We start from the raw sequence: 18,317 nt of genomic DNA on the forward strand, positions 1-18,317 counted from the left end.
AGAATTTTTTATATAAACTCTCCGAGGTGATTGTATAAATAGTGCCACGTTGAAACCCCTTTGAGTTGAGCCGAATCCGATTTCATTTCTCTGCGACATCATCTCTCCAGCCTCCTTGCCTACCCATTTTCCGGAGAAAATTATAACGGAAAGTTGGGGTGTGTGAACAGAAAAATGGTGAGTGACAAGGGAAAGAAATCAAAGGTCGCTGAGAAAGTGGAGGATGATGAGAATAATGCAGTTGACATAACTGATAGTGAACTCGTTTTCTCCATTGAGAAGTTGCAAGAGGTCCAAGATGAACTCGAAAAGGTCCCTCTTTTCTCCACCCTTCCTTCTATTTTTTTATGTATCCATGCATGCATGTAACTATATATTTATGTATGTATATGTATATCTATAAATATCTGTATGTATATTTGTTTTATAATTGATGGTTGAAAATGTAAAGAGACTGTTTGTTTAAATGTATATAATGGCTTTTGTATATTTCATTAATTTCTTTTTTATTTTGGTTATTATTTGTGTTGATCGTGTATGGATAGCTTCTGTTAATGGGTTAATGTGGCAAACATTAGGGTATTGTGATGTTGAAAACTGAGGTTTTTTTATAGGTTTTTGTGTGAAGAAAGGGAACCCATTACTTAATTGGGGCTTATAAGATTGTTTCTTTGGCTTTATTTTTTTTCTTAGTTTCTTGTAGTTTTTATGGTTCAGCAATCTATGATTTGAGATTTTATGTTGGGGTTTATGAAATTGAATGAGGTAATTGTTTTTTACATGATTCAATAGGTGAATGAAGAAGCAAGTGATAAAGTGCTGGAAGTTGAGCAGAAATATAATGAGTTACGCAGGCCTGTCTACGATAAGCGGAATGAGATCATCAAATCTATCCCTGACTTCTGGATAATTGCGGTCAGTGCTCCATCTTGTTCTCGCGAGCTTTTAGTTTCTAGTTCATTTTACTACTACTGAATTTTCTAGTTTTTGGTACTCTGCAGTTCATGAGTCATCCTGCTTTTTCTGCTCTGCTAAGTGAGGAAGACCATAAGGTTCGGTACATCGATTTTAAAATTATCTGACTGAATTTGATGCATTCCCTAATTGCATTGGAAATTAAAGCTTGTGTAATTGCACAAATCCTTTTTATTTTCTTTTGTTGATGACGACATAGATCTTCAAGTATATGCATTCTCTTGATGTTGAGGACTTTGAAGATGTGAAATCAGGGTACTCGATCACATTTGTAAGTTAAGCTCTACATAATACATTTAGAACATTCATTTATTCTTTGGGATGCTAGCCTTTTGTTCATTTCTTACAAATTCTGTTCTTCCCCCTATTACTTCCTTTCAGAATTTCAGAGAGAACCCTTATTTTGAAAATACGAAGTTGACAAAAACATTCAAATTCCTTGACGAGGGGACCACTAAGATTACTGGTACTACCATTAAATGGAAGGAAGGCGTGGTAATGGTGACACCCAGTGTGCCTTTGGGCATACTTCTTTAATTCATTTTATTTACACTCTTTTTGGTAGCATATGATTAAATATGTGTTGAAATTTGTGAAGGATGCTTCCAATGGAGCCAATCATGAGAAAAAGGGAAATAAACGACCATTCGCTGAAGAGAGGTTATGCTTCTTCTGATTATTGTTTGTTTAATGTGAAAAGAAAATTTTATACACTCTGCAGTGGCTGAAAGCTGTGGCCAGTAGCTTTGATCTTTAACAACTACCATAAAGAGAAAACACATTCAACTTTAATTTTCCTCTTCCATTTAAAATCTTAACTCCTTTGCTAATAATTTTGTAAACGCAGCATCTTTAGTTGGTTTGCTGAAACCGAACAGAGAGATATTGCTGAGCTTCACGATGAGGTGAATTGCTTTTATACTTTTTAATCTTCATGTACTGTTAAGTTCTTGTTCGTGCTTTTGAATGTTGAGAGGAATGATACATTGAACGCTGCCATAATGGTGATAACTGGGCGCTATTTTACTACTACTATTAGTTCAATGTCATTTTCAACTTAAAATTACAGGTGGCAGATATAATCAAGGAGGATTTATGGCCCAATCCTCTCAAGTATTTCAACAGTGTAATGTTTCTCTTCATATATTTTCCTTTTATTCTTCTATTGGTTACTTTTTTGTTCACGATGGACTTAATACAAAATCCCAGAACAAAGCTTCCTTCTAATTTACTGTTGTTCATATGGGGTTCATTATCATATTTGTTGCAGGAGGCTGATGAAGAAGAGGTGTCTGATGGAGATGAAGGTGATGAAGAGGTAATAAAACACACATGAACTTGAGAATTTATGCACGTAAATAGTGGTTGGTTGCATGAAGAATAGAGTCGATCCCCATTATACAAAATTTTTTATGCTTAAAAATTATGAAGACTAAAGAGTAGAGCTTGCTTTTAATCCAAGTGAGAGAAATCAAAATTTGTTGTTTGGTTTCTAAAACCATCAAATACTCTTGAGTGCATTATGTTTACATACTCTGCTTATCAAGTACTTGATAAGATTCAAAATTGGAATAAAATACCAGTCCAAATAATCAATAATGGAGCATTACAAATTTACAATGAACGTATGTGATATTCTGCTGTTGCATTGCAAATAACCTTTGACACTTTTTTATCAGGGAAACGGTGACGATGATGAGGAAGATGATAGTTAAATTAGTTGCACAGCTAAATAGTCTTTGCTTCCTGTGGGTGTTTTCAAAGGTGATGGAACAAAGTTCTTGCAATATTGCATCTTCTTCTGGGTACAAGAGATGGTAGCTATCTAATAGTAGCTATTATATTAGAGAGTTTTAAGTCAATGATTGAGATGCACAATACATTGTTTAGGTTCTTGAATTAAATTTTATGAGCTCGAGATTTTCCAAGTTTCCAATTTTGGCTATGGATATATGATGCTTTATACTCTTGGGTATATATATAAATGCATGAACTTCCATTTCACTAAGCTGATTGTGTATCAGCATATTTATATACAATCAGTCAATGGGCATGTCATATCAGCATACATAGAATACACGTATGTTATAATTGGTTGGTTTTACAAACAACTGTTGCACAGAAGGCAGATGCTTAACGGTTTAAGCCCATGGTGCTCTTCGGCTTCGATGAAAATGAGAGAGAACTAAACAGAAGAGAATGAAACAAAAACTATCACACCATCTCACACAGGCTCTCAAGGCATTGTTTGTAAAGCATACAAGAGATTACTATGGACTACTTATGTGGGAGAAAAAAAAAGAATCAATTATGGCTTCAAAATTTTACAATTCCTCTTTCAATCATTGTTTTATGAATTACAATGCTATTATACAAAGTGGCTGCTTTCAATCTTATCTAAGAAGAAAATAGGGGTCAAAAGCCTCCCAAATCATGTCATTTGTGAATTCCACTGTTTGTTCAGTAGAAGCACCAATCTTTTTCTCATGTAATTTAACTACTAACAAATACAGGTAGTGAATCAAAGGGTTCCTAATAAATGGACTGATAATTTTACCAAGTTCGACGACATCGGATAGTAGAGACATACCATCTTCAATTTCCCCATTGAAAATGCAGTTTGAGAGTGCATAAAAACCAAGCAGATTTGCATAAACTGGTAGAAATGAATCCTTATGGTTACCAACACCACCAATCCAATAAATTCCTCCCTGCCTGCTAATCTGATCCTTTGCAAATGACATTAACTGATGCCAAAATCTCTTCCTCCAACCAAGTAAATAGTTTCTGATTCGATCTTTGTTCGATGTGTCAACAGTCCAAGATTTTGAAATAGGAATCTTCTCTAATTGAGAGCAACATAATAGACTGATTAAAAGCTTCTCTTCATGATGATTATCAATTTCCTTGTCAAAAACCCGCCTTACTAGATCCCCTTCGGATACCACATGGCTTGCTGCATTAAGCACCCATTGCAGAAGGGATTCAGTATATTCGATCCAGCAACCGAAGATGGAGGATAGGTACTGAAAACTTGATTCAATAACTTTTTCCACTTGGGTTGGAGCCCCTCCCGCATGAGAGCCATTTCTGTAGCTTTTTGAATGAAAACACTTCTGGACGTCCATGGCAAGCCTTTGTCTAATCCCATCATCTTCATCCTCCAGTAGTTTGATACATGCAAACCATATCTCTAGTACTTGACGAGCATACATATTAATGGATTCTTGTGGTTTGAAATGCGTACCTAAACTTTCAGGGGGAATTTGGTGGTTGACCACATAAGGACCCACAAATTCGGCTTGTTCCAGCAAACCAGATGCTCCTATAGATTCAGCTGCTGCCTTGCGCATGTTCACCGGCTCTGATGAGGTACTATGCTCTTTAATTATGTCAACAAAAGCATTAATGCAAGCATATAAACGGGCTGATCTTTCCAAATGATCTGACTCACTGAACTCCCTGGTTTTCTTCTTCTCTAAATCAAGAACTGAGCTTGTATATATACCTGCAAACTGCCGTATGCATATTGCCAAACACTTGATGAGAGCCTCTTTAGTTTTAGTATGTCTTGTGAGCTCATACAAGGATATCAGCCTATCCCAAAGCTGAAAAACAGAATCACAATCCATCCCTCCAACATAAATTATTTGTACTTCATTGCTGGCTTTCTGAAACTGCAGAAAGTTCCAAGTGAAAAGATTCCTCAGTATGTAATTTGTACATCTATGATTCTTGTCCAACTCTAAACGGTCTATCAATGTGTCCTGCAGGTTACTTTTTGTCCAGTTCTGAATGTTCCGTACTTCACTGCTTGACAAGTCACAGACTTCACTATCTGATTTTGTTGATTTCAAGAACTTAAGAAGCCACTTTAATGTTGCAAGTCGAACTTCATAAGATGAATCTGACAAGCAACGGACCAGCCTCTCCAGGAGTCCAGCAAAAGAATTCTCCATTTCAGGTATCTTCGACAACTTTGAATCAAGTGGAGAACATCTCTGTGGCATCTGAAAAACTTCTTCATCTGCTTCTTCAGATGCCTGAAAAACACAACTGAAATAGGATTTAGCCGCTTGTTCCCGAAGTTCAGCAATTGTTGGATCATAATATGACAGCCCGTAAGAAGCTTCAACATCTAAGCACTCAGTAGATAACTCCAAAAGTAGGTTGCGTACGGCATAAAAACTACTGCTTATACGGAATGTTCTTGCAATACTGAGCATGTGATCAAGCACTGTTAAGAAAGAGGCATTGAGGATGGGGCAAGGGCACCTTTTGGGGCTTGCAATCCATGAACACCTCCCAAGAACTTTGATTAAGTCACCAAGAATTTGATCCTTCTTCGAGGAATCGCCTAAGTTTCTACAGTTTGCATCCAGAAGAGAACCTAACTGCAATAGAATTCCATGAATTAAATTGGAGTTAGCTTGGTGGGTTCCAGAGGTTGGGCACGAAGAGGAAGCAGGAGCAGCTGTGTTATGGTCTTCAACATAAGGTAATTCAGATGCTATATTCTGAAGGACAACAGGCAGTTTCTCATTAGATACCAGTCCTGTTAAAGCGCGGGATGCAAGAACACGAACTTTTAGATTGCTTTGGGTTGAGCACCTTCTGATAAATGGCATGAAAAGGAAAGGATCCAGGTCATCCCCACTTTCACTTGCGAGGGGTGAAGGTTTGAGCCTAGATAAAAGAATCAGCATGGGGCACAAGCTTGGGTGCACAACATTTGCCAAGTTGGATTCTGATTGACCAGATGAGGTGTCGCCTAGCAACTCAGTTATAATTTTCAGTTCATTGAATATAAATGGATGCAATGAGGGGTACCTTCAAGAAAGCAGATTAAATAATCGTTAAAATATTATAGTAGCTCTACACAATTAGCAGAAAAAAAGTAATGCTAAACTATAAGACGACACATAGTTCAGACAAGCATACAATCTGAAATTTTAAAGCAGTTCACCTAGAGACTCTTTTCATGCAAGATTATGAATATACAAAAGTTAAAATTTTGGCCAACTTTGAATTTCTGAAAGTCAATTGCAAACTTAAACCATGCCAAAAATAAAGCAAATACAAGAGACAGGAAAATGTGATCTAATTTGCTAGTCAAAGAAATCGTACCTATGAAAAAATTCGAGCCCAGTTAGTGCACGCCTTGCAGATTCTCGTTTTTGAACATTAAGAAATCCAATCATGCGACGTACCAAGGCAGTGTATGCGAGACAAGCACTGTTCCGAATTTCCCAGTATGGAGAAGAGAATGAGCGGATTGAAACAATCAAAGCTTCGGCAGAAAAACCAGAGGTGTCAGTAGCCAGGTTGGTATCATTAAATGCAGCTCTAAGGATGTTGAATGCATGTACCGTTGGAATGACACCCTCATCTCGAATCTTAGACGATTTGAAAGTTGCATTCATCTCAGGTGACAATGCAGATTCCGTCTCTTGGTTTGAATTTTCCAATAAACATTGAGATTCATTTTTTACGCCTTTGGTTTCAATTAGGTTCAGCAAAGACCTGTTAGCTACATCTATTAGCCACCGAAGTGCCCGTGGGAGAAGCTTCTTTGGTGCACCTTCTGGTTCTGCAAGAAATAGGGCAATGAAAGCAGCAGGAATACCTGCACTTCTTCTTAACAAATCATCCACTATTTGTCCCTTGGCCACAGTTCTTTCCATAAGTTGCTCCATCCAAGACTCAGTCAACCTACAAAGTCTGCAAAGATAAACAACATCTCAGAAATACTTATGGTTAAGAATAATAAGAATTCAAAAAGCCAGCTAAATGTATACTGAGAAACTTCTATATTCAAAATATCTTTTGCAATTAAAGCCAAATAGATCCAATAAGAACTGGAAAATGTTAATATGGACATTGTAACAAATATAAAAGCACTGGCACAGTCCAAAGCACTTCAAAACAGCCCCCTCTTGCTAAAGGAACCCATTACTATTTTTAAATGGGAAAACCAAGAATATTAAAAGGGCTGAGATTTCTTTCCCCAAATGCCCTACGGCCATTTTGAGGAAGCAAGGAGCATTAAAAGAATATGACTGATGGCATAAACTAGGCATCCCTCTTAACTCTAAGGATGATAAAAAATTGCTATATTCTTATATGTATGACAAAGACAAATGGAAACTTACCTTGGATCATTCGAACAAAGTAAGCGGTTGCAAAGAGCTGTAAACCCAGCCCTTGTCTTATCAATTGCTCCATTATGCTTCATCTTCAAAAGAACTTCCAAGAAATGGTTCCCAATTTTTTCAAGTTGTTTCAAGTCAAGCATTGGATTAGAGATTGTCATCACTGAAACATCAGCATCATTGGAAAAACGAGTCTCAGACTCTAATGAATCCGAACAATCATTACTTGGTAAAGGAATTTTTCTTATGATGGTTCCTAGAAGAAGACTCACCTAAAAACCATAAACATGCTGTCGTTAACATCGACGTCAAAAGAATTCATTTTTAATTGCTTGGACTTCAGCAAATATAAATAATTAATTAAGAGAATGATTAGAAAACCAACATTATTACCTGCATTCAGTAGACAGACCATAAATAGGAAAGAATATAGAAATTACCTCTTTCATCGCCAGCCAGCAACCAACCATAACAATCTGTTCTGATGACCTTGCATCTTCTGTAGGTTTTGATTTCTTATCTTCCTGCTCTAAAGCATGTGTGGGCCCATCCACCTCCTCGGAGACATCCAACAAGAAAGTATCATCATTAATCATGTCATCCATGTCCTCAGGCAGATACCAAGCATCTGCAGAAACCACCCAAAGTGCCAGTGAAGTTATTCGCATGACCAGCTCCAATAGCTTCTCTAATACACATCTCATCTCTGAAAAACCCAACAACATGGCATCGGAACTCCAATCCCATTCCTCGAAAGTATATCGGAGAGCAAGTAATATACCATGAACAAAACTGTTCTTACAGGCTTCAGAAAGATCCTTCTCTCCCTCCTCTACTGCAACCTCCAACCAATCAATTAGTGATTTCACATATTCTATAACAGGTGGCCTAGATTTAGAAACCTGCTCATCTCTATTTCCCCGCTGAGGCTGCCAAGGAAAACAAACAATGTCTGAAGCTCTGACTATCCACCCAAGATCCAAGACATACTTCCTAAACATAAGCCGTAAAGTTAGCGCTCCAGCATCACTCTCCCTCACACGTGGACTACAAACTAATTTTTTAGACCATGCTATTACCTTTTGGACCATGTCTTCACTTGAAATGCCAGGTAGTGGGTTAGGAAAATGCAGTAATATGCGAAAAGAACTCTCCCTCAGCCTGTCCCAACTATCAATAATTGATCCAACTAACACTAGTGTTGAATCTGGTGAAGTGATTCCTTTATTGTAAGGATAAAGGCAACTTTCAGGAGAGACAGAACCAGGCTTTTCTTGAGAAGGTGTGATAGACCAAACGTTTGCCATTGTCAGAATAAGCTCCATGGCCATTATTTTTCGCTTATAAGGTGCAGAAGGATAGCATGAGAAAAATAGAAAACTGCTCAACCACCTCATGAAATTAAATAGATCCTCAGCTCTACTAATTACAGTTTCCTCTGTTCCATTGCATGACTCATCATTGTTTCTGCAGGACACAATAGGTTGCCAGATACCCTGCTTGAATTGCCTCTCCAAGGCAGTTCGAACTCGAGAGAAAAACTTTCTAAACAAGCTTGTCCACTTCATCTGAAATGCTGTTGAGCAACACCTCATGTTCAATGGCACAGCTTCTTTCATCAGAGTTAGTTCTAAATGGGAAGGCAGACTAGCTGTCTTGGGATTTAGGAAAAGAGACTCTGCAGCATCTACACGGAGTGACTCATCAATATGGGTCAGCGCCAACACTAGCCAGTCAACCACGACCTTAAACTTTATTCCCTTAATGCAGACAAGAGCATAATGATCATTGCATTCAGTTTCCAACACACTCTCTGTGCTTAGCACAGCAGAATTTTTCCACCAATCGATATCTCCTTCAATTAAAGCAAGTGCACGGGATACCTTAAGCAAGGAGACTAAAACAGCTACTTGCTGCTCAACTTTGAGTTCCATGTCCGTACAATCAAGCTTTGGATATGACAATCCATTCTCCTCCTCACTGGACTCAACCGAGATGAAGGCAAGCATAGGAAAAACACCATCCACATCCACATCTAAAATAGCTGGAAGGGCATAAGTATTCAAATTGGAGCGTAGCTTTGAAGCTCCGGAAGCAAGTCCATACAAAAAAGGAGGCAAGCAGTGCCTTCTATAAACTGCGTAGCCCCCTTCAATACCATAAGAACTCCAACACTCATCACGTAAGCATTCAAGGAAACATTTCAGGAAAGATGTGGCAGCAGTGCACACATCATCATCAATATAGGCCTGGACTGTTTCAAACAACAGGTTAGGACTCATATCCAACATAGTTTTTGCCCCCAATCTCTTAGTCAGTGAAGCCAAGGGAATGTATCTCCCCTTACACCGTGGTCCTAGGCGAAGAAGATCAAAAGCAATCTTTTGTAAGAAAGATTTTATTCTCTCACCACCCTCACCCCAACGAAGAGTGGATTCAATATCTAAGAATAAATCAAAAACAAGATGAACTTGCTTGACTGTTTGACTCAGAGGATCCTCCAAGTTATTCCATATGATTCTCAATATCCGTGCCCCCATATCCTCTGGAATTGGATCATAATTATCCGATGTATTGGTTAAATTAGCTAAAATTGAGGTCTTTATTTGTTGCAAACATATTTGCATCACAGTTAATGCATGAAAGTTAAAATGACTATCAGTTGGGCTCTCACAGTAATCACACAACTCAGGCAAAATCCCATTATACAATATAGTCATCACAGAACTACCACTATTCCTGCCAACATTTAAATTATTCGATGACCCAAAAAAGGGGATGTTGAGTACATTTCTCGAAACAGCTGTGAGTATCCCTCGAATCAAGCAAAGTCTACTCAACACCGAAAAACTAAGTATTTCACTACAAACATCTCCATTATAAGGAACCTTCCCAATCGCATCATCAAACTCACTCTTACAATCATTATCACTAAGATTACAATTTGCTTGACAAAAAATACCTTCAATGATGAACGAACCAAGCTCTTGAGGACTCAAACACACTTGTAAAGCAGCACAAAGTGCCACCCCAGCCGCCACGAAACAATCTCTCGTAAACGCCACTGATTTCAAGATACTTATCAAAACCCCAAAACCCTTCTCCAAAACCTTCAATTCTTGACCTCCAGAGCCACTATCAGCACCACTCAGGTCCCTAAATTTAGCTGGAAACCGCTGAAGCAAATAATAAAAACAGGACAAACCTTCCTGGCACTGCTCCATAACTATAGGAGAAGGACTAGCCCACTCTTGAACCTCCAAAATCACACTATTCAACCCCAAAACGACATCCTCAGCAATAAAACGGCACAATCTTCAATCACATCAACTAAAAACCCCAACTTTGGCATACCCATTACAGACAAAGCCACACGTGACACACAAAACCTCTTCTTGCCGCCATATCATTGCAAAGCTCACGAAAACAAGAACCAATCAAAGACTCAAACTTTTAAGTTTCCCCAAAGCAGAAACCAAAGTTCTATGCAATGGAGAAGAATTCTCCAAAACAAAACTTCTAAGTACCCCCGCGTAGCTTTCGGGATCAAAGACTCACAACACTGGATAAGAGCAATCAGTGAAAGATGAAGCGAGTTTCTTGCGTGATAACTTGTGAGTATGAGAGTTGAGTGATGCTAACTTTTTAAGTCATCGTAAAGTTTGAAAAAGAGTTTGTTGTTGTTGTGTTGTTGTGGATGATGATGTTAAGAATTGGTTAAGAAGTCTGTGAAGAATGAAGGGGAAACGACGGCGTTGTAAGTGTAACGGTGGCGGTGTTGCAACGCGCGCCATTGCGGACATGAGTGTATTTTGGTGGGAGAGGAGGGGTGGAGGAGGTGGGCGGCTTTGTGGGTTTAAGGGTTTGTGGTAGTTTTACAGGTAAAATAAGAGAGAGTTTAGGGCAAGGACACAAGTCAAGAGGTGACGAAGATGGCTTGCTTTGGTTCAGGGTTTAATGTTGGGTTAGAATGAAGGCCCAAATTGCAATAATTAACATAATATATATAATATAATATATATATATATATTTTTTTTTTTTTCATTAGTAATTAGTGTTATAAATTGTTTAAAAATCAACACATATGTTATATTGTTTCTTAGAGATTGCGAGATTGTATTGAATGAACAAAGATTGTGAATATAAAAAAAAGGTTGGGTCAATGGATCGCTCATTTGTATCACAAATGTTGCGGGCGATGGAAACTCTATCCGAAGTCGAGGGACTAATGAAGTGCGTAAATGAGATAAACATTTTATAAAAAAAAACAAAAAAAAAAAACAATTGAATTCCAGAATTCGCAGCACACAAAGTGGATCATATGCCCTTCTGTTCCAACGATCCAATCATGACCCTCTGTTGGGTTTAGAAAACACCTTAATTTGCAAAACACAAATGCATTCACAAGCCTGTACAAAGCATGGCATATAATCCCTTTAACAGAAACCAAATCTGACTGAAAGTGTACTAGAGAATTGTTTGGCAGCATTATTCAGTTCATGCTCTCAAGCCTCTGAAAAGTGTCTCTCTCTTGTTTGCCTTCCTTATAAATACCCCCTTGCCTGAAAGAATTCAACCATGATCTAAACCTGGATTTTATAAGTTGTATGTAAGAGTTGGAGGGAACTAAACAGATAGGTAAAATACAACATTCTGTTTAATTTCCTCCAATATCTTATCTCCCAACTTCTAAATCATAACACTAAGTCTCTTCTCTCAAATTTCTGTTTATGCTGTGGTTTTATCAGTTGTATGTAAGAATTGGAGGAACTTAACAGATCATTACCATTGTTGATGCTGGTTTTCGGCACCAACCAATTGTCACGTGGGTTTTGCTCTTGATGAATTAATGCACGTGATAATGGATATATGAATGAATAAAAGCAGGGAAACTTTAAAGTGGTTCGGATGCTAAGGTAGCAAGTCCTAGTCCATGAGTTGTATGATATTAGTGTGGGTCAGGTCGCGAAGCGGACTGACGTACAAAAAGTTATGAAAAGTAAGTGTTTTTCTTTTACAGAGAGAGAGTTATTTTTTGTAAAGAATGGCCGAATCCCCTTAATGAGGGGTCTTCTTCATTTATAACAAATTGAGGCGTGTAATCATCTTAAATCCATGGGTTGGGTGATTGTCAGGATGTAATCCGGCTTTACGTCCCATTTTCCTTTTTCCAAGCTGATTTCGCACGACTGCTGCAGAGGAATGGACGCGTGGTGAGCTCCACATTACTTGCAGGTCTGACGTGTGCATGTTTGCCTGACGGGAGCAGGTCACCGTAACGTGACTCTTCCCATGTCAGCCCTTGTTTTCCCGGGTATAACAGAAGCCCCCTAGTTTTTAAGGTTCGAGGAACGAGCCTTGGAAACTAAGTCACATGGAGACTTTGGTCGCTCCGACCTGGATGGGGTGAGCTCGCCTCAAGACTCGCAGCGAACACGATCTCGCGCGATCCCTTGCCTAAGCGACCTGACAATCTTTATCTCAGCGACCGGACTTGACGGACGCTCCTTCTGCACCTTAGTGGTTCAATGAATCTGTCCCGCGCTGTCAGGCGCTCTGCATGCGTTACAGCGCTTGTCAGACACATTAAATGCGCGGTATGATGACCGACGCCGTTTTGACAGTATTGACCGTTTAACGTGTTTGAAACCGACAGCCCTTATTACGCATTTAATGCGACGTGGGTTTGAAATGGCGCCCCTTTTCACGGCATTTAACGAGACGTGGGGGCGCATTTAATGCGGAGGGAGAGGGAACTGCCGGTTCGACTCGAGGGGTGGTAACGTCGTTTTGTATCCATAAAAACTTTGTATTTTTCAGATGAGGTCACCGAAATTTCTTTCGCTTCGAGTGACAAAATTGGCAAACCAAGAATCATTTCCCGATCGACGCTTTTCAGGCAACCGGAACGAGTCTCGGCCTAGCTCCATATACCACAGAGTAAGGTTCTCTTCTTTTTTCTCTCTCTCTCTTTTTTTTTTGATTGGTTTGGTTGAACCATGGCGTTGGGTCTTCCGGTGTTTCACCGGAGTCGCGACGCCGTTATTGGATTCGAGCCGTGGATGGCGGCTTGAATCACCACTAGGTTTTAAGTATTTGTCCTTGCTGCGTACGGGACAAACACGAAGGCCCAAATGACCGTGTCTGGCGATGGGCAGACTGGAATGGAACCGTCAACATCCAGGACGAGGGAGGAGCCAGCTCGTCCTGCGGGGAGCTCCCGAGGACGCAGCTCTCGACGTCTATTCGGTCCTTACCTCGAGGAATATGCTAGAATAAAGCGGCAGTTCGATATCCGTAAGGAGGTGTTCTCGACCACACTAGGCCGTCACGGCGCCCACGACGGCCTTGCCGCGATCTCTGAGGAGATCTTCAAGGGTGGAGGGAGGATTCCCTTCCATCCTTTCATCAGGTCGGTCCTGGATCATTCGGGATGCACCAATGCAGCTGACGCCAAAGCGTGATGCATCGCCGTCGCGATGTACATTGCGTGCTGCGAGAATGGTGGGGGAGCCGTCGGCGGTGGAGCTCGGTGTCGTACTACCTGAAGAAGAGGTAGGGACAAGGATTCTTACTATTTGTCTCGGCGACCTACCATTGCGCGGGGATACACAGCTATCCCAGCAATGCGGGGGCCTACGAGACAAAGTTTTCTTTTTCGTTATAAACGGTCACCGCCAATTCCAGGATCCAAGTAGGTTTCCTTTTGCTGGATTTGTATCTGTGCGCACGATTGTTAGCTAACGACCTGTTTTCTATGCAGTTAATAGAACGACCAGCAAGAATTACTCGCCGACCCGAACAGGCTCGTATCTTTCGGGGTACTAGACGAGGAACAGCGGGACCGAGGAAGCTTGTGACGACCGCGAACCTGCGGAAGTACAGTTTTTTCACCGACAAGGCATCGTTGAACCTTGGACGGTAAGTTATGTGGTAGCTTTCTGGTCGTGATATAAATTCCCTTACTGACAAGTTTAAATGCAGAGACCATGCCCCCAAAGGAGTCCGGGCAGTCCCGCCGAGCGCCATTTGTTTTCCTGCTCAAGGAGGGAGAGGGAGAGGGAAGGGAGAGGGAGGCCGAAGCTGCTCGTGCCATTCCCGCACAACCGCTGCGAACTTCTGCGCCTTCGCCAGCCTCGTCCTGCCAAGAAGCGACCAGAACAGAACAGGTCGCTCCGGCACTCCTGCTGCCCCAGGCGGAAGGCTCCGGCCCAAAGGTCCAAGAAGAGGAAACAGGTCCAAGTCGAAGAATCTGAGACCGAATCCGAGGAGGAGCCCCTCAGGACTCGCCAAGAATCCAGGAGGTCGGGAAAGGAACCCGCGAGCGGGGGCGGTGATTGGCGACAAGGCGAAGGACGCGCCTGTTCTGGAATGTTGGGAGTCTGCCTGAGACCTGCAGCCAATTGTATATGGCTTGCTCAAGAGCGAGTATCGGAGTCGTACAGCGGATTTGCAGACACGGGCGACGACCTGATGGCCACCTCGTTTCAGCATCTGAGCAAGGTAAACCAGGTACTTGAATTCCCATTTTGATTTTATTTCTAACTCGTATACTGCTCGCAGGGGTTGCTTGCGATGAGGATGTCCATGGGAAGACGCGGCTGGGGGCCGCAAAGGGAACGAGCGACCTGGAGGCGGAGGTCGCGAAACTGAAGCAGAAATTGGAGTCTGTGAGGCGGAAGAAACCAAGCGTTCGAAGCAGCGATAGGTATCGACCAAAAGGACGCTGCTCAGCGAACAGTGGACTTCCAGAGGGCAGAGCTCGATCGGGTGCTGAGGAAGTCAGAGAACTTCAAAGGACGACCGCCAGGCTTTAGAGAAGTCGGAGAAAAGGACCAGGAGCTTCAGGCGACCTTTGCACGGGCTCAGCGAGCTGAAGAGGATAGGCAGGTCTCTGAGCAGGAGAGGCTAGCTCTTGAGGCCGAGCTCTAGGAGAGTCGAGCGAGGGTCGCTTCTCTGACTGATGAAATGCAGAATCAGTCGGAGGAGCTGGAGGAGAAGGCCGCGGACTGGGCGATTGGGTGTACTACACCCTGCGAGCAAGGAACCTGGATTTGGAATGTCCGCCTCCCAGGGGTTGGCAGGGACCTTGCGGATTATGGCGAAGAGGACGACCAGGCTGTCGCGGCCGCCCAGGACCGATCAGGCGGGTGACTCTGGCTCGAAGGATCTCCCGACCAACCTTAGGGTAATGGACTGTCTTTGTTGTAATTGGGTTTTTGGAATTTTGCTTGTAAATGAAATTATCTTTTCAATGCATTTCGCTCTTTTCATATATTGTTTGACATTTACAATTTGCGATTTACATAATTGTCTACAAATGCGAACAGAACACATAGAACTGTTTAGAACAACACAGGTAATACTTAGAAAGAAATTACAAAAATAGTGAGAGTTGAGTTCAGAGGTACTGAAGTACGGCCGGAGGTGCTCGGCATTCCAAGTCGGGGTACTTTGGAACCGTTCAACCTTTTGAGATGGTAGGTCCCGGTCTGATTACTTTGTGACCCGGTATGGACCTTCCCAGTAGGTCCTAGTACCCCCGCAATCGGTTCTCTGGTCCGAGGAGAACTTCCTTTAGCACAAGGTCTCCGACCTGGAAGTCTCTTGTTTGACCTTTGAGTCGAAGAATCTTTTTGCTCGCTGTTGGTAGGCCGCTATCCTTAGTGAGGCCTTGTTGCGGTGCTCTTGACCAGATCCAAACTTGCTCTCATTAGTGCTTCGTTTTCGTTCTATTGTACAAGTCTCTCCGAAGAGACCGGTTCCGACCTCTACAGGGATCATTGCTTCACAGCCATAAGCTAGCGAAAAGGAGTTTCCGAGGTGGAGGTCCTTGGAGTTGGCCTATAGCCCACAAGACTCGGGGAGGTCGTCAGCCAATTTCCTTTGGCTGCCCCGAGCTTGGCTTTCAGAGTGTGCTTGATGGTCTTGTTGACTGCTTCGACTTGGCCATTCGTGGGTCTGGCGACTGAGGCAAATTTTATGGATGCCCAGCTCGTCGCAGAACTGCCTGAACTCCCATTGTCGAAAGCTTTCCATTATCTGAGATGAGGGGGTGAGGAATCCGTAGCGGCACACTATATTCTTGAAAAAGAAGTCCTTCAGCTTTCTGGTGTGATGCGGCTAGCGGTCGGCTTCGACCCATTTCGTGAAGTAGTCTACCGCGACCACGGCATACTTGACCCTCCTTTCCAACGGCATGGGGCCGATGAGGTCGATTCCCCACATGGAAAACGGCCAGGGGCTAGACATAATGATCAGCTGTGAGAAGGGGCTCGCGGAATGTTCGCGAACCGTTGGCATTTGTCGCATTTCTTGACGAAGTTGTTCGCATCTTTTTGGATTCGGGGCCAGTAGTATCCTGGCGAACAATCTTGTTCGCCAGAGACGAGCTGCTGTGTGGTTACCGCAGATCCCCTCATGAATTTCCCTCATGATGTAGTCTGCTTCTTCGCTGGTCACACATCGGAGGAGTGGGGCACTGAATCCTCTCCTGTACAGCTGATCCCCGATGAGTGTGAAACGAGCAGACCTTACTCGTAGGACCCTTGCCTCGACCTTGTCGCTGGCTGGGCAAGGTTCCTTGAGGTAGGACAATGGGAGTCTACAGGAATCGGCTGAACCTCGTTCACGGCCTGTTCGGTCGAGCTGATGAGTGGGCGTTGACAAAGCGAACAAGGAATGCTATCAGGAGCCTGTGAATCTAGTGACGAGGGTATCTTTGCCAAGGCGTTTGCTATTGAGTTGCTTTCCCTGGGGATCGAGAGCGATCTCAAAGTGTTAAAGACCCCAAAGAGACTTAGCTTCTTTTAGGTAGCGGACCATGTTCTCTTCTTTGGCTTGGTATTCCCCTAGGATCTGGTTGACGACCAGCATAGAGTCGTATAAATGCTGATCGCGGTTGCACCCATTTCTTGGCGAGTCGCAACCCGGCGAGCAGAGCTTCGTATTCGGACTCATTGTTGGTCGCTTTAAACCGAACGGAGAATACCATGATCGGATCCCCTCGGGGCTACCAGGAGAAGACCCGCACTGGCTCATTTCCTGTTCGGACCCGTCGACGTAGAGGTTCCATGTCAACAGGTTCTGGATAGTTTCTTGCCCGACTTCGCTAGACTGTTGCTCGCTTGGGAGATAGGAAAATTCGAATGAAGTGCAACAGCGCCCTTTGATAGCCGACCTGGGCGTGTACCTTAATCGAACTGGCCAGCTCAGCCCATTTGAGCAATTTACTCGAGGCCTCGGTTTCTGGGGACCTGCCTGAGAGGGTAACTCGTCATCACATGATGTGATGGGCGTGGAAGTAAGGTGCAGCTTTCTGGACGCGACCAGCAGGGCAAAAGCTAGTCGCTCCATTTCCGGGTACCGCATCTCGGCATCCGATAGACGCTTACTGCTATAATATACGGCCACTGAACTTTTTCCTCTTCTCGTATTAAAGCGCACTGACCGCGAAATGAGACACGGACAGGTAGATGAGTAGGATTTCTCGTGGAAGAGGCTTAGAGAGGAGTGGTGGCTTCCCAAGATGCTCTTTTATACTTTGGAATGCCCGCATTCGGAAGTCCACTCGAATTTCTATTTGCTTTCAGAACATTGAAGAACGGTAAACAGCGGTCCGTTAGCCGATATGAAGCGATAAGTGCCGCTATTGTCCGTTCAAACTCATGACTGCTTCTGCTGGTGGACTTTCCATATCGAGCAGAGCTTGAATCTTTTCGGGGTTTACCTTATGCCCCGCTGATTGACCATATATCCCAGGAACTTTCCTGACGATACTCCGAACGAACATTGAGAGGGTTCAGCTTCATTCTGTAGAGTCGGAGTATGTCAAACATCTCAGCGAGATGCGAAATATATCTGTGGCGACCTGGGATTTGACCAGCTGTCGTCTAATAGACCTCCATTGTCCCCAATCTGGTCGGAGAACATTCGGTTGACCAACCTCTGGTAGGTCGCACCTGCGTTCTGAGGCCGAAGGGCATGACTTTGTAGCAGTATAGCCCCCGGTCCGTAATGAAGGTCGTATGCTCCCTCTCGGCTTATCAATGGATTTGGTTGTATCCCGAGTATGCATCCATGAAGCTTAACAGCTCGTGGCCCGAGGTGGCGTCAACGAGTGGTCGATCCTTGGGAGAGGGTAGTGTCTTTCGGGCAAGCTTTATTCAGGTCGCTGAAGTATCGCAGGTC

At 42.8% G+C, this 18,317-nt stretch overlaps 2 protein-coding genes across 2 annotated transcripts; one reads left to right on the plus strand and one right to left on the minus strand.

Annotated features, from left to right (window-relative positions):
* Positions 1–174: 174 nt before the first annotated feature.
* Positions 175–2,690, plus strand: LOC116112197 (NAP1-related protein 1-like). The gene is made up of 10 exons (XM_031398372.1): positions 175–312; positions 793–915; positions 1,002–1,052; positions 1,175–1,246; positions 1,357–1,470; positions 1,574–1,635; positions 1,823–1,880; positions 2,045–2,101; positions 2,246–2,293; positions 2,655–2,690. The coding sequence occupies exons 1-10, from the start codon at positions 175–177 to the stop codon at positions 2,688–2,690; spliced, it is 759 nt and encodes a 252-aa protein (XP_031254232.1).
* A 508-nt stretch (positions 2,691–3,198) lies between these two features.
* LOC116112104 (thyroid adenoma-associated protein homolog) lies at positions 3,199–13,057 on the minus strand. Its single transcript, XM_031398297.1, is given in 9 exon segments — positions 3,199–5,805; positions 6,103–6,696; positions 7,128–7,399; positions 7,568–10,425; positions 10,428–10,535; positions 10,538–10,582; positions 10,585–10,635; positions 10,638–10,973; positions 12,958–13,057. Coding segments are annotated over 9 exon segments (6,801 nt in total). The 3' UTR covers positions 3,199–3,368.
* Between the last annotated feature and the right edge of the window lie 5,260 nt (positions 13,058–18,317).

The sequence above is a fragment of the Pistacia vera genome, unplaced genomic scaffold, assembly GCF_008641045.1.
Source record: "Pistacia vera cultivar Batoury unplaced genomic scaffold, PisVer_v2 Contig656, whole genome shotgun sequence".
In the NCBI taxonomy this organism is placed as follows: domain Eukaryota; kingdom Viridiplantae; phylum Streptophyta; class Magnoliopsida; order Sapindales; family Anacardiaceae; genus Pistacia; species Pistacia vera.